Genomic DNA, 17,132 nt, shown 5'->3' on the forward strand with positions numbered 1-17,132 from the left:
GTATCATTAAGAAGGGTATCACGACCAGGACAAAGGAGGTCATCCTGCCACTGTATCGTGCAATGGTGCGACCGCATCTGGAGTACTGTGTCCAGCATTGGTCACCGTACCTCAAAAAGGACATGGCGGTACTTGAGGGAGTCCAGAGAAGAGCAACTAAACTGATAAGAGGTATGGAAAACCTCTCATATACTGACAGACTAAAAAAGCTGGGGCTGTTCTCCCTGGAAAAGCGGAGACTTAGAGGAGACATGATAGAAACCTTCAAGATCCTGAAGGGTATAGAAAAAGTAGACAGGGACAGATTTTTCAGATTATGGGGAACCACAAGTACAAGGGGGCACTCGGAAAAATTGAAAGGAGACAGGTTTAAAACAAATGCTAGAAAGTTCTTTTTCACCCAGAGGGTGGTGGACACATGGAACGCGCTTCCGGAGGCTGTGATAGGCCGGAGCATGTTACAAGGCTTCAAAGAAGGTTTGGATAGGTTCCTAGAGGATAAAGGAATTGAGGGGTACAGATAAGAGTAGCGGTAGGTTATAGGGATAGTCTGAGACCATTGCTCAGGCAATGGGCCTGATGGGCCACCGCGGGAGCGGACCGCTGGGCGAGATGGACCTCTGGTCTGCCTCAGCGGAGGCAACTTCTTATGTTCTTACACTATGTCCAGAGACTCTCCCGAGTCTAGCTTTCCTGTTACCCAATCAAAGAAGCTGATGAGATTGGATTGGCATGACCTACCCTCAGTGAATCCATGCTGATTAGGATCCCTTAGATTCCCTTCATCCAAGATCGTGTCTAATTTACGTTTAATTAGTGTTTCCATGATTTTACACACTATCGATGTGAGACTCATTGGTCTGTAGTTCGCAGCCTCTGCTCTGCAACCCTTTTTGTGCAGAGGGGCTTAATCGAAAGGGACATCTAAGTATGTTTTTGTCTAAGTCGCAAGTCGTCCAAAGTAAAAAACAGCCTAGGACACATTTTCAAAAAATACATCCAAAATTTTTTTTGTTTCGAAAATCGTCTAAGTATACGTCTTGCCGATCCGATCGTCCAAGTCGCTATACCACATTTTCGTCCAAGTCAAAAACACCTAGAACAAGCCCTGTTGGACGTGGGAGGGGTCTGCAAAGTGATGGACTGAACACCCAGACATGCCACCTAAATAGTGGAGTACCTTACAGGGCACTGCTGTGAACTTCATATAAAGGGTGCCATGTCTTCTCCTCACTACAGCTCCCTTATAATAATAATAATAATAACTTTATTTTTATATACAGCCAACAATCTTGCGACTTCTTGAGCCCCCCAAACCATCTCCAGAATCCCCTAGACCCACTTATCTACCACTCTAATAGCCCTTATGGCTGCAGGAGTCACTTATATGCCAGTAAAAAAGGGTTTTGGGGGTGTATAGGGGAGTGCACATATTTAAGTACCAATGCAGTGATTACAGGGGCTTATGGGCATGGGTCTTCCTCTCCATGAGTTCCTAACCCACCCTCAAGACGGCTTAAGCCGCCTCTGTGATGGACGACTAGGCTTTCCTATGTTAGGCTGCCAGGTGATGATGGTCTGGAGGCTGAATTTTAAAGGTGTGATTAATATTTTTAAGGGGGTGGGGGGGGGGGGTCGGTGATCACTGGGGTAGTATGTGGGGGTCTGTTTTATGTGTTTGAAGTGCTTATCTGGTGACTTTAGGTGGGTTTTTGTGACTTAGACCATGTTTTACATGGTCTAAGTCACAATGTCCAAGTTCCGTCGATCCTGGGCTGTATAACTTTTGGTTATACATGCTGTATGACTAAGTCTAATCTAGCTCACGTCCCACCCAACTCCCACCCTCGACACTCCTCCTGAAACGCCCCGTTTAGCTTTGGTCATTCAGCGGCACTATGAAGGCCTAGGTCGTTTAGAAATACGTTTAAAACCCATTTTTATTATCAGTACTTGGATGTATTTGAACAATGTTCGTCCAAATGCCAACTTAGGCCAGTTTTTGTACGTATTTCTCTTTCGATTATGAGCCTTTTAGTGTCTAAACTGCACAAGACACCAAAGATCTCTGGTCTTCTAAAAGCTCTATTGCTACTTCCAAGATACCTCTAGTATGTCAAGTATCTGATAAAATGAATCAAGGTATTCTCTGCTTTCCATCAGTTTCAGGCTTAAGAGTAAAATGACTTTTAGAAAGTTCATTCTGTTTCTATTGTGCTAAAACTTGGAAGTCGCTTCCTTCTGGTATCCAGCCAATACCTGAATCAGTAGCATAGAACGTTGCTACTCTTTGGGTTTTGACCAGGTACTAGTGACCTGGATTGGCCACTGTGAGAACAGGCTACTAGGCTTGATGGACCTTTGGTCTGACCCAGTAAGGCTATTCTTATGTAAAATTGAAGTATTTTTATAAATACTTAAAAAAAAAAAATATGGTATTACAATTTTTGAATTAATAATATTCCTAGTGCTATTCACTAGACTCCTCAATTGTGACTTTGCTTTGGACCTTATAGGGAAAAGGTGAGTTATAAATTTATGACATAACTAGGGCTGTATGTTAATCAATCACCTAAAATTTGGTATAGTTTGCCACTTCAATTAAGACAATTAGATTCATATTATGATTTTTGAAAAGCATTGAACACTTCTTTGATAATGCCTTTTAAATATACATACATAATAAGTAAGGGGTAATTATTCTGTGATCCACATTGACTCTTTGCTGAACTTGCAGGTCAGCAGGAAAGGCCCAGTGCAGGCTGCTTGAAGCAGACACACTAAGGCTGCCGCTGGCGTAGAAGGGAAGAAGAGTTGCCTGAATTTGAAAAAGTACACTGGGTGTGGGTATGGGATGTAGTGACCTGATTGAGAACTCTGGCTAGGTCCAGAGAGAGAGGCAACTGAGAGAGAACCATGAGCAGGGCAAGATGCTGGACTGTACACAGGGGAAAATAGGGAGCAATGGAGAGCTATGTTATACTTAGGGGGGGAAAGAGAGAGAGAGAGAGAGGAAAACAAAGAGATAAAAAGGATAATAAATCTGGGGGTAGAGGGGATGAAGGGAAAGAGCTGGACCTGAGGACAAGAGAAAGGAAGACATTTGGCCTTAAATCAGTGGCATAGCTGGGGGATGACTTTGCAGACCTGGGCCCCGGCCCCCTCCAAAGCTGCAGAACCTATTCAATGGCTATGAAGTAGCTGAAGCCCCACCAGCCAAAATAAATCTGCTGAGTCATCCCCCTTCCTCTTTGTATTGGAGCAAGGAAGTCAGCAGCATGCCTTCAGCCACTGATGTACTCCCCAAGGATGTTCAGTTCATGCATGAACTAAGCATGATTAGGGAGTGCTGGCAATAGTGGCTGGAGGCATCCTGCTGATTTCCTTGCAACTGAGGAAGTACAAAGAGGAAGGAGGCAGCATTAGCAGTGGATTTCTTTGACTGGAAGGGTTCTGGCATCCCCACCAGCAAAGGGTATGATACCTAACATGAGGTGGGGGAAGGAGGGAACGGAAATGTACGGCCTCCCAGACTACCCCTGTGCCGAACAGACTGCTGGCTATGCCCCACAATTAAAAATGTTCATTGAAATGCAGCCCTAAACATACCACAACAGGAAAGGAGAGGAAGATTAAGATAGGAGGGTAAAATATGCTAAAGCATGGCAAAGAAGTTCTGCTGGGGATAGGCATGTGTGTGAATACCATGAATATGAGGGGAGCAAGAGAGGAGAGGAGAAGAAATGGGATGGTGATGCAAGGGGACATGACTAGAGTAAGGGAAATCCCTGCTCTCTACCCCCTAATTTCATGCTCTTCTGTAGGGACCAAACAATTCCACAAGGGCCTCCTTATTGCTGGATCACAGGAAATCAAAGATTCTGCACATAACATGACACAAAAGGTCTGATGACATCTATATTGCCATCATTTTCTTGGCTTTTGTTTGTTTGTTTGTTATTGGGATTTTTTTAACAAGAAATAGATCTAGATCCTTACCCAACTTGCTCCACTTCCTTGGATTTTAGGAAAAAATAAAGATGAGCCTTGCAGTACTGCCCAAGCAGAGGTCCAGTTCTTCCTGTAATTACATTAAAACATACTTAATGAAAGTCAATAATAAACGTTGGTCATCTAATATAATAAAACGGTAAGCCGCGCATGCGCACTTCCTATGCGTGGGTCCGTTTTCTGTGAGCTGTAGCACTCATAGGAAGTGCGCATGTGCGGCTTACGGTCTGGCCTCACGCGAGGCAAGACAAGTGGCATGCGCGCTCTTCCCTGCTCTCCACCGCTGCCGGCCGCTAGCACCCCCTGCCCTCTCCAAGCCGGGACCGCAGCCAGCCAACGATCGCCTCCACAGCGCGCGAGAGGAGAAGGGAGAGGGCTCAGGGCTATCCCGCTGGCAGCATGGCCCCGATCCCCTTGCGCCGCAGCAGCGTCGACGACTCCCCCCTCCCGCACCAACCGCTGCCGCTCCTGTTTTAAGCGGCCTGATGAGGTTCACGGCCGGCTGTAGCGAACCTCGCAGGCACTCTCCACATGAAGCACGTTCCCTCTGACGCGATCGCGTCAGAAGGAACATGCTATCATATGGAGAGCGGCCTGCGAGGTTCAATACAGCCGCCCATGAACCTAAGCAGGCCGCTTTGAACAGGAACAGGAGCGGCAGCGGCGGCAGGAAACATGGATGCATGGAGGAAGGTAAGAACGGGAGGGGAAGCCAAAAAATAAGCGCCCTGGAGCAGCCAGAAAAGGGAGCTGTTTTGGTGGGAGGGTTGTGCTGAGTGCACGAAGCAGGCAGGCAGCCATTGCACAACAGGGGGAGAGGCAAAGGGGGCTGCTTTGGGGGGATGGTTGTGCTGGGGGCCGACAGCAATCATGGGGGGAACAGAAGAGGGCCACGGAGCAGGCAGGCATGGCACAACAGGGGGCCAGAGGGAGAGCGAAAGGGGGCTGCCCCGGTTTCGGGTTAGGGGTGTGCTGGGGGCAGACAGCAATCAGGGAGGGGGGAGGAATAGAAGGGGGGCCACGAAGCAGGCATGCATTGCACAACAGGGGGAGAGGCAAAGGGGGCTGCTTTGGGGGGATGGTTGTTCTGGGGGCAGAAAGCAATCATGGGGGGGGGAACAGAAGGGGGCCAAGAAGCAGGCAGGCATTGCACAAGAGGGGGAGAGGGAAAGGAGGCTGCTTTGGCAAGCAGGGGGGCCAGGGAGACAGACAGAAAGAAAGACGCACAGGCAGGGGACCAGGGAGAGACACAGACACAAAGAATGACAGACAGACAGCGTCCAGGGAGAGAGAGAGAGAGAGAGAGACAAATAAAACAAAAAAACAGACATACAGACATCTACTCTAGCACCCGTTATTGTAACGGGCTTAAACACTAGTCTTGATATATATATTTTAAGATTGTGAAAGGCACATTAGAGACAGAACAGCTCCCCCAGTGATCAGAATGAAAGATGTGAGCTTGTATAACCCTTATCTCATGCAAAGGTCTCCTCAAGTTCTTCAATTAGTTCTATAGGTCAAGAACAAGTATGACTCTTCAGGAGATGGGGAGGGTTATGTGCCTGAATAATCTTTCTGTATATGGTGAACATCCACCATAAGTAAACTGTGCTTCCTCTGTTGGCAAGTAAAATTGAATCTGGCACACATGTGGGTGACTCCCAAACTCTGGGTTCCTCCAGTTAACAGATAAGTTTCGCAGCGTTAAGGTGCAACCTAGTCAGATTGTGATCCATTCAACTCCAGCATTACAAAGACAGTCCAAAGTACGAGGTATGTTCAAAAAGTTCCAGGACAGTTTGAATTTGCGCAAATGGGAAATTCTTTTGAGAAGCACTAGGCAGCGTTGAGTTGCTTGAAACCTCATGAGTAACCTCCTTTTATCAATTTGTTGATATCTGTTTTCAATTCCGAGCTACAGCAGTTTTTGTGAAAGTGTGTTTTCGTGATCGGCTATTTTTCATCATGTGTGACCTCAATGTGCAGTGCTACAGTGTGACGTTCTGTTTTAAACTGGGTAAGACCACTACAGAAACTTATGAAATGTTAATAGTAGCTTATGCGGAACATGTCACAGAAGGTGTTTTGAATATGTCAAAATTTGTGAATTTTGTACAAAAACGTGATAACACTTCTTCCCCAGCCACCTTACTCTCCTGACTTGGCTCCTGCTGATGACTTCTTGTTTCCTAAACTTAAATCCACACTGAAAGGAAAGTGATTCGACACCATTGAGGACATAAAGCAAAATTCAAAGCAGCAACTTTGGCAATTCCTGAAGATGCTTTTAAGGACTGTTTACAGAAGTGGAAAGTGGGGAAAGTGTACAAGTAGGCAGAGGAGTACTTTGAAGGGAACCCAATGGAATAAGTTGTAAGGTTGTTTAATAAATTTTTATAAAATCAGTCTTGGAACGTTTTGAACAGACCTCATATGAAGAGTCTTCACGTGCTAATGCTTGTGAGCTTCGGGTTAAAAAGGAGGCAGTATTATCTTCAAGCTCTACAATGTTGTCTTGATGCTTCTAATACGCAGCCTACTTCCCACTGCCTACAGCTTAATCCTACCAAAACGGTAATGTTATGGGTTATAAGTCGCTTTCTATCTTTTTCACTTACCCCAACTTTTTGTCAGTCTCCCATAACACTGGTTGACTCCTTCAGGTATCTGGGTGTAGTTTGGGTTCACACCTGACTTTCAAAATCCTACATTACATCAGCAGTAAAATCATGTTTCTACTGTTGTCATATCCATCATATGAAACTTATGCTTTGGTAGCATCAAACTTGGACTATTGCAATATAGTCTATGTGGGTCTTCCTTTATCACTGTTGCAAAGACTTCAGTCAGTAGAGAATATAGCTATTTGACTTCTTAGATATATCTCACTATCACTGTTATACTCCTCTCTTAGCAAAGTATTATTGGCTTCCTACCTTCTTTCAAATCAAGCATAAGATTCTAACCTTATTATGTAAAATTGTTCTGGCTCCCCTTCTTATTTGTCTTTCCTGTTTACCCTTTTAGGTGCCCAGCTGCTTACTGAGCTCTCCTACTGGCCAATGCCAATTCATGGCTCATGTCTGGATTCTACCTATCACTCAGCTTTCTGTACTGCTTCATCCTATAAAATTCTCTTCCTTCGGCTCTAAGAGAAGGAACATTCTTATGTTAGATTTAGGCCTAGCTTAAAAGCTCATCTTTTTACTTTAGGATTCCCTGATGCTATGGGGGTGGGGGTGGGGAGGGGGGTAGGTATACTTGGAAGTGGTAGACTAAAGTCACAATTCATGGCAGCCATTCAGTTAGTGGGTCTTCTCCGAGCAGGAGCACAAGTAGAACGCTTCTGCTCGGTTCAGTACTGGACTACCAGGGAATTGAAAGGTATGCAGGGGAGGCAGGGACAGGAGGGATCCCTCCTGTCCCAGTCCACTGTGAGACCGCCAGGGAATTCAAAAGGTATGCGGGGGAGGCGGGAAGGAAGTAAAAGTTTTTAGAGTCGGTGGGGATAGGTGGGAGGGATCCCTCCTGTCCCAGTAGAGCCTGGCACAGAAGGAAGGTAAGGTGGAGTGGGGTGGGGGGCCGGGTGCAGAGCCTGGCAACACAGGGTACTTGAATATTAACCTCCCGGCTTATATTCAAGTCAGACTTTTTCCTCCTTTTTGGGGACATAAAGGGCTACCTCAGCTTATATTTGAGTATATACGGTATTTAATTTTTGCAAGAATAAGTGGAACTTCAGTAAGGGCAAAGGTAAAATTTCTTCTGCCACTGTCAACAGAATCAGAGTGGAAAACAATTGTTTGTCTACCAAAGACTCAATTTTTAAATGTCCAGTGGAATGATAGTGCACCGAGTCAGAAGGAAGAATATAGATCTCTGCACTACACTGCTTAACAGAATGGGGATGAAATGGAAGCATAGAGGTCGAGATTCTCTAAACAGCACCATTTCTTTTAAGTCCTCTTTTAAATGGTGCTTTGGATTTAACTTAGGCACTGGTAGAGCACGTACTGGTGCCTAAGTTAAGGTGCCATTCAAAAAAAATATACCCCCATACCCCCCAATGCTGTTAACTACTTCCCTACACCCAAAATTGAAGGAAAAAAAAAAAAAGCAAAAGGGATTACCACTCCCTCCTACCTCAGCCCCCTGGCCCTCCCCTCATCCCCACCCCCTCCATACCTCTTATCTGAAGACAGCAGGAGGGATGCCCAAGATCCTCCTGCCCAGTCTGCATCTCCAAAATGGAGGGCTTTACCTTCCCGGTGCATCCTGGGATGAATGGGGAGGGACCCAAGGTCCTGATTGGCTTAAATGCCCAAGGCCCCTCCCAGAGGAGGGGCTTCAGGTGTCTGAATTAATCGGGGCCATAGGCTCCTCCCTGTGTATTGCAGGATGCACTGGACAGGGTGCCTAAGGCTTTGATTGGCTCAAACACCCCCTGGGAGGAACCTTAAGCGTCTTAGCCAATCAGGGCTCTCTAAATCCACCAGGCTTCTGTAGTGGGTGGGGGGAAGCTTGCTGCTGGTAGGTACTGGGGAGGTCGAAGGGGGAACAGCCCACTAGACCACCAGGCTTGGTTGGTGGGGGGCTGTGAGGAAATAGAGCAGGGAATGGAGGTGTACTAGCAATTTTTCTTCTGAGCACAGCTCCTCCTCTCCCTTTACTGGCGATTTTCCGCACACATAGCATGTGTATAATTTGCATGCTATTGTGCTGAGAATTACCAGTAAAACAAAAAATTGCTCATACCTCGGTATTTTTTTATTTTTTTTAAACCTTGGTGTCTGAGCTTAGAGGGATAACATTCAATGTATCTGACCACATATAAAGACAAGTAGATAATTTATCTGCTTTTCTAAGTTGAATATTCCAAGTCTTCTCCATTTATGCTAGGGCTGCAATTTCTGCAGTCATCTGAATAGTGCTAAAACAGGAGCACCACCTGTGTAATGTCTTCTCCCTCTCCCCTACCTAAACACATACCCCCTTTTTTTTCCCCAAAGCCGTACTAGCAGTTGTCATGTGGCAAAAGCCCCAAAGTTTTTTAAAACCCTATGGGCTTCGGGGCAATTACTACAGCGATAGTTGCTAGCACGGCTTTGTAAAATGGGGATGATGATTTGCTAGACATCAGAAAGTGTGACCAAACATTAAGCACAACTGCCTCAGAATTTAAAAATAAGGATTTATACTGTGAATTGGAAGATTAGGTTTATACCTTTGATAATCTTCTGTTAGTCCCTGCAGAAGTCCACAACTTTTCTGAGCACATACTCCACTCCCTTAACTGGATATGTTTACTAGCTCTCAGACTAAGTCCCAAAGCCAAGCAACATACCTGAACAAATCCATGGCAAAGGGGTACAGGAGAGGATCCCCAGCAATGTAAGTAATTCATGAACTGGTTTGCTCTGCAAACTATTAACAAGTGATAAACCGGCACAAAGGCAACTCAAAAAAACATTGAGGAACAATGTAGAACTAATCTGCTGTGTGCAACGAACACCACAAGAAAAACTTTCAGTAGTGCAAATACTTACAGAAACTCCCCACAGGATCTGAACACTGGCTGGAAAATCTTCAAGCCTGTAAGGAGAGTAACCGAGTCAGAAAGAAAAAGGCTATTCTAAACAACTGAGTGTATGGAATCCTTCAAGGACTAACAGAAAGAAGATTATCGAAGATATAAACCTAATCTTCTATTCTGTTACGTCCCTTCCAGATTCCATATGCTAGGTGACATACCAAACAATAGTAGCTAAGGAGGGACAGAAGAGCCTGCACTCAAAACCGAGGTCCTGAAAACGGCATCAGAACACACCTCCACATCCACTCAGTAAAACCATGTAAAAGTATGAAGAGACGATCAAGTAGCTGCCCAGCAAATTTCATCAGGATGAAATCGAGCAAGATTCCACCCATAGCACATACGCACTTTCGTCGAGTGTGCTTTTATCGAAATTGGAGGCTGCTTGCCACGGGCAATGTAAGTTGTGGAAATGGCCATTTGAATCTATTTAGCGATCTGGGACTTGGATGCCGGCTTACCACAGCAAGACGCAGCAGTCAGAACAAAAAGGTGAACAGTCAGCCTGAACTCATTAGTCCTCTCCAAATAGTAGAGCAAGACTCCCTGGACATCCAATTTAAGATCTGATCTTTGTGCTCTGAACCTGTTGGATGAAATGCAGGCAACCTCCTGATTGACATGAAAGGCAGAGACCACTTTTGGCAAGAAGGAAGGTACAGTATGTAGGGTGCCCTGCACGAAAGAGTCTGAAGCTTCGAAATAAGCCGTGTTGAGACAATGGCGACCAGAAAGACAGTTTTGATCGTAAGATCTAGAAGAGAAGCATCCTTCACCGGTTTGAACAGGGCCTCTCCATGCAGAAATGAGGAATCCGCAAGAAGCAGTTGACCAACTTGAGATCCAGAATGGGTCTCCAGTCTTCCGAGTCTTTCTTTGGCAGGATGAAGTATCTGCCTAAGGATAAAGAGTATCTGCCTAAGCCCGATTCATGATCTGGAATGGGTTCTATCACTTTGAGGTCTAAGAGATGTTGCACGGTAGCATGGACTCTGACTCCTTTTCCGGCCGACCCGCTGGAGAGTCCAGAAACAGATTCAGAGGCAGACAAAAGAAATGTACCTCTCCCAAATGATGTCCAGCACCCATTGATCTGAGGAAACACGAGTCCACTCCTGATAAAATGGAGAAAGGTGACCTCCGATGCAAGGAAGCTCCGCCCGACTCCTGGCATCATTGGGACTTTTTAGGAGCAGCCGCTGCTCGGGAACCTGAGGCCACCTGGAATTGGAACTGTTGTAATGAGGGCAGTAGCCCAGGGAATATCTCTGAGAGGAAGATCCCACAGAGCCCTAATGAAACCTGCGGGAGGAACAAAAATTACCACAATCTCCACCTGCTGATTGACAAGACCTGTTCACAGGGAAAGACTTAGGGCGGCATTCAGCAACACTGGTCATGAGATCATCCAGGCCTTTACTAAAGAGAAGCTGACCCATGAAAGGAAGTCGACTTAGAGTGGCCTTAGAGGAGGCTCCCCAGCCTAATGATGGATTCAAAGAGTCCGGTGCGCAAACACTGCATAAGCAGAAACTTTGCTAAGAACTCAAATGAGATCATAAAGGGTGTCTGCTACATAATCCACACAATCCAGTATCAGCGGAGGACAGAGAGGAATGTCCGCAGAAGACGCACTGCGCAATCTGGAATAACAGGCTCAGGCTGTACAGGAAGCAGCCGCAGCCGCTTTTTCAACATAATGTTCACTCTTTGACCCTGAGAATCCTTAAGAATTACACCCCTCTCACTAGGGAGGGCTGTGTGCCTGATAACCTGCGCCACAGGCTGTCAAACACCTCCTGGAAATCAAGCGCCAGTGGATAAAGCCTCAACATAGCTTTAGATGGCCGAAAAGATCTCTCCAGAGAGTCCCACTATGGCTGAACCAGCCCAAGAAGTTGTGGATGGGATGGGAATAAGGAAGACAGCACATTAGAGTGATCCATGACAGAAGCCTGAATGGAAGGAGGAGGATCCAATTTAAGCTCTTTCAGAACATCAACAATGAGAAGAAACAGAATCATGCTTAAAAAGCCTGCACACCGTAGGGTCATCCTCCAAATCCAGACTCACAGGGTGGCCAAGGTGACTTGTCCTGGCAAGGGTATCAGCTGGATCCAAAAAGCACAGGTGCTATCCAGGGACAGCAGGCAGATATTTTCACTGATGGGTGATGTCACCAATGAATCCCAGGTAAGGACCACTTTAAAAGTGCATCGCCACTTTAAGACTCTAGAAAGTTAATGATAGCCCGAACCGCGCATGCATGAGTGCCTTCCCGCCCGACGTAGGGCGCACAGTCCCTCAGTTAAGATAAGCCAACTCAGGGAGATGGGTGGGTTGTGAGAATATCTGCCTGCTGTCCCTGGATAACACCTGCTATGGTAAGTAACTGTGCTTTATCCCAGGACATGCAGGCAGCATATCTCACTGATGGGTGACCTCCAAGCTAACAGAAATGGGATGGTGGGAGAGTTGGCCTTTAAGAAAGTAAATTTTGTAATACAGACTGGCCAAAGTGCCCATCTTGTCTGGAGAATGACTCCAGACAGTAGTGAAAAGTGAAGGTATGAACTGAGGACCAGGTGGCAGTTTTACAGATTTCTTCAATGGTAGTAGATCTGATAAAAGCCATAGAAGCTGCCATAGCTCTAATTTTATGGGCTGTGACACGACTGTCAGTGCCAGTCCAGTCTGAGCATAGCAGAAAGAGATGCAGGCGGCCAGCCAGTTGGAAATCATTCTCTTAGAAACAGGATGCTCCAACTTTTTTGGATCAAAAGAGATGAACAGTTGGGGGAGATGCTCGATGAGGCTTTGTCCGGTCAATATAATAGGCCAAAGCCCTTTTACAGTCCAAAGTATGTAAAGCCGTTTCTCCAGCATAAGAACGAGACTTGGGGAAAACACTGGCAGAACAATCGACTGAGATAAAATTCAGTGACAACTTTTGGAATAAACTTTGGATGTCTATGAAGAACCACCTTGTCATGATGAAAAACTGTGAAGGGTGGATCTGCTACTAATGCTTGTAACTCACTGACCCTCCTGGCAGAGGTGAGAGCAATAAGGAAGACCACTTTCCAGATAAGAAACTCGAGATGAACTGTGGCCATTGGTTCAAATGGAGGCTTCATCAAACTGGAAAGAACTACATTAAGGTCCCAGATGACAGGTGGAAGCTTGAGAGGTGATTTCACATTGAAAAGCCCCTTCATGAATATGGAGACCAAAGGATGAGCAGTCAGAGGTTTTCCCTCGACTGGCATATGAAAAGCAGTAATAGCACTGATATGGACTCTGATATATGTAGATTTTAGACCAGAGTCAGAGAGATGAAGAAGGTAATCCAACACCAACAAGAAAACTGAGTCCACTTTTGTTGATAACATTGCTGAGTGGCAGGTTTCCTGAATGCATCAAGAATTTGACAAACAGGCTGAGAAAGATGTAATAGAGATGAATTCAGCCTGAGAGAAACCAAGCTGTCAGGTGTAGCAATTGCAGGTTGGGATGAAGCAGTGATTCCTGATTCTGAGTGAGCAGAGTAGGAAATACTGGAAGAGGTATGGGCTCCCTGGAGCTGATATGAAGTAGAAGGGAGAACCAATGTTGCTTGGGCCACCGTGGAGCAATGGGAATCATGGTGGCTGCTTCTCTCTTGAGCTTGAAAAGAGTTTGCAACATGAGAGGAAGTGGAGGGAATGCATATAGAAACAGGCCTGTCTAATCCAGGCGAAAGGCATCTGCTACCAGATGGAGAGGAAAGTAAGTCTGGAGCAAAACTGGGGCATCTGGTGTTTGTGAGAAGTCGCAAACAAGTCCACTTGAGGAGTGCCCTATTGAGCAAAGATGGACTGGAGAGTTGCAGAGTTGAGGGTCCATTCGTGCGGCTGAACAATTCTGCTAAGATTGTCTGCTAGGGAATTCTTCTCCCCTTGAATGTAGACAGCCTTCAAGAATAGATTGCGAGCAGTCGCCCAAGTCCAGATTCTTTTGGGCCTCTTGACACAACAGAAGAGAGCCCGTGTCTCCTTGCTTGTTTATGTAGTACATTGCTACGAGGACTTGGGGGCAGAGAAGATGATGAAAAGCCTTGAGGGCATAAAACATGGCTCTGAGTTCCAGGAAATTGATGTGAAATTTCCGCTCCCTGGCAGACCAAAGACCCTGAGTTTGAAGATAGTCCATATGAGCCCCCTAGGCGTAAGGGGATGTATCCGTTGTGATGACCTTGTGATAAGGGAGCAAGTGAAAAAGAAGACCTCTGGAGAGATTGGAAGAGGTCATCCACCACTGAAGCGACTGCAGAAGAGATGAGGTCACAGATATATGTTGTGATAGATGATCTGTTGCTTGAGACCATTGGGAAGTAAGGGTCCACTGAGGAGTGCAAAGATGGAGCCAGAAGTGTGACATGGACAGTGGAAGCCATGTGGCCGAGAAGAACCATCATGTGCCTGGCAGAGATAGATTGAAGATGAAGCAGTTTCTGACAGAGACAGATGAGAGCTTGAAGGCGATCTGGAGGAAGAAATGCTCTCATGAGAGTGGTATCTAGAATTGCCCCGATGAACTGTAGACGTTAAGTCGGAATGAGATGCAATTTGGGGAAGTTAACTTCGAATCCTAGAGCATGAAGAAAAGAAATGGTCTGAGATGTTGCTTGGACCACTTCCTGAGAGGATACAGCCTTGATCAACCAGTCGTACAGGTAAGGAGAGACTTGAAGGTCATGTGAACAGAGAGATGCGGTCACTATAATCAGGCACTTCATGAATAATCTGGGAGAAGATGCCAGGCCGAAGGGAAGTACCTTGTATTGGTAATGACAATGATTGATCTGGAAATGAAGATACTATCTGGAAGCCAGATGGATTGGGATATGTGTATAGGCTTCCTTGAGATCCAGGGAGCATAGCCAGTCGTTCCAATTGAGGAGAGGATAAAGCAGGGCAAGGGATAGCATCCCGAATTTCTCCTTAACTAGAAATTTGTTGAGAACTCCGAGATCCAAAATGTGTCTCAATCCGTCGATCTTCTTGGGTACCAAGAAGGAAAGGGAGGAGAATCCCTGATTCCGTTGATTGAGGGAAACTTCCTAGATGGCATTCAGGAGGAGAAGGGATTGAACCTCCTGAAGAAGAAGGGAGGACTGTTCAGGCTCCAAAACAGACTCTCTTGGAAGGTGATCTGAAGGCAGGATGTGAAAATTGAGTGTGTAACCATGCTGTTTGATGGTGAGAAACCAGAGATCTGAGGTGATGAGCTCCCAGTGATCTATGAAGAACTGAAGACGGCCTCCGATGGGTTGAGGCATAAACTGTAGAATGAGGATGGTGGCTATGCTCTGAAGAAACATATCAAAAGGCTGTGTTGATTTTTGTGGAGCAGCCTGTTGTCTTTGGTGTTGATGACGTGGTTGCTGTTGTGGCCTTTGTCTCCTGGGTTGAGACTGGGTCGGAGGCAAAGGGTTTGCAGCAAAGCTTCGTTGTTAAGAAGATTGTGGTAAAGGGATCTTTTTAGGTATGACCAGAGTGTCCCACCTGGTCTCGTGGATAGACAACTAGTAAGTAGCTGTGTCCATGGAAGCGCCAAGAGTTCGTCCCCTAAACAAGGGGCATTTGCTAGCCTGCCTTGGTGATTAATGTCGATCTCAAGACAATGTAAGCCAGGCAAGGCAGTGCATAACAACTGACATTGCTGCTGCACGAGAGGTCAATTAAAGGGTGTCATATGCTGATTTGACCATGTACTTGTGGAGATGAAGCAAGTCTAATATGAAATGTTTGAAAGCCGGGAGCTTACGTTCCAGAAGATATGTTTGGAGCGTGGCCAGTTGTTTCACCAAATGCTTAAGGTAGAAGGAAAAATGTAATTATGAGACCGGTTAGCCAACATAGCATTCTGATTTAGATGTTGACTAAACTGATGTATAGCCTTGCCCTCTCTGCCAGGGAGTACAAAGGCATAGACACTGGCTCCGAAGAAGAAATTCAAGAAGGAACTGTGGTTTTATCAAAATGTGGAAAGGGAACCACCCTGTATAGTGAGTCCAAATTGTGGGGAGCCACCGGCACTGTAAGTGCTTGGGTGGCTAATCATAATCTAAGGTAGTTAAAAATTGTTTGAATGATTTAGAAAAAGGAAAAAAAGAGTAAAATTACCTCCTGAGGAATCCTTGGCGTCGGAGAACAGAGGTTCTTGTACAGACACCCCCTAGAGATCGGAATCTCTAGCAGTGCGGGGTGGGGTGGTACTGAAGGCTCCAAATGCTTTGACTTGCAAAAAGCCGTCTCTGATGACATGTGTGAAGAAGACTATCGGTGTCAGGAGGTCGATGTCTGTTCCCATACCAGAATCGGTGCCACTACTGGAGACTTCTGGGTAGGTACAACCGGAGTCGAAGGCTCAGACTAAAACGGCACCAAGCGAATCGATGTTGACATGGGAGTCGGCATAAGCAGCCAAAAATTCCTCCCATAAGTCCTCTTGCAGCAATTCTATGATTCGCTGCATTTAAAGACAGCACCAGTACCGTTAGCCTAACAGCCGGTACCTTCGGCACTGCTCAAACGCTCTAGAGATGAGAATGCTGGTATCGAGGCACTCATTGATACCGAAGCAGAGCTATAGTTGGGGCTGCTAGAGGTTGGCAGGACTTGACTCACTGCTACTATGACCAGAAGCCCAGAGGGAACAGGGAAAAGTTTGGCAGCCGGCTTACCCACTATGAGGTGCGACACCGCAGACAGCATGGGAAGATCCAGTCTTGGTGCCCATCATGGTCGGTGCGGGCTTGAGTAGTACGGCCGGTGTCGGAAATGCGGTGGGGCCGGATTCCTGATGGCGCAGAACAGGAGCTGCTGCTGAAGTGGAGTGGAAATGTGCTGCTAAAGAAAAAAGCAGAGGAAGCAAAAATCAGCAAGGTTGAGGGCCAGACACTTGAAGAAGAAGCAGTGGATGGCGGTGACCACAAGTGCCCGAGCACAGCAACTGCCCGTGTTGAGAATTATCAGCGGGAGGGACAGTAACGGTAAGATATCCATAGGAAAAAAAACGAACGCTATGGTGATCCATAAGGGCCCGCCAAACCCAAGTCTACGACAAATTCAAAATTAGATATCTTTTTGGGGTTTGTTTTTTAGTAAAACAGAAAAAGAAAAGAGAACTGACTGAAAAGTCAGAAGCTGCGAGAGTGGGAAGGCAGCAAAACAAAAAAATAGCCGTTGAAAACGCGATTTCTTAGCTCCGCAGAAACTAAGAAATTGAGGGACCACGCACCCTACTTCAGGTGGGAACGCACGCGCATATGCGCGGTTCGGGCTATCACGAACTTTCTAGAGTCTTAAAGTGGTGATGCACTTTTAAAGTGGTCCGTACTGGGGCTTCGTCGGTGATGTCATCCATCAGTGAGAATATGCTGCCTGCTTGCCTGGGATAATAGAAGCATTGTCAGGAGACAGCATGGGCATAATTTATTTATTCAATTTTCTATACCGTTCTCCCAAAGGAGCTGAGAATG

The 17,132-nt window shown here is 46.1% G+C and overlaps 1 protein-coding gene across 6 annotated transcripts in view; it reads right to left on the bottom strand.

Annotated features, from left to right (window-relative positions):
• Positions 1-17,132, bottom strand: part of ARHGAP12 (Rho GTPase activating protein 12) — a 240,938-nt gene that overhangs the window by 75,798 nt on the left and 148,008 nt on the right. For all 6 annotated transcript variants that reach the window (XM_033931485.1, XM_033931488.1, XM_033931487.1 and 3 more), the window contains one exon: positions 4,000-4,081. In XM_033931485.1, the coding sequence (XP_033787376.1) occupies positions 4,000-4,081 (82 nt within the window). The remainder of the gene's footprint in view (positions 1-3,999; positions 4,082-17,132) is intronic.

Source organism: Geotrypetes seraphini, chromosome 2 (assembly GCF_902459505.1).
Source record: "Geotrypetes seraphini chromosome 2, aGeoSer1.1, whole genome shotgun sequence".
In the NCBI taxonomy this organism is placed as follows: domain Eukaryota; kingdom Metazoa; phylum Chordata; class Amphibia; order Gymnophiona; family Dermophiidae; genus Geotrypetes; species Geotrypetes seraphini.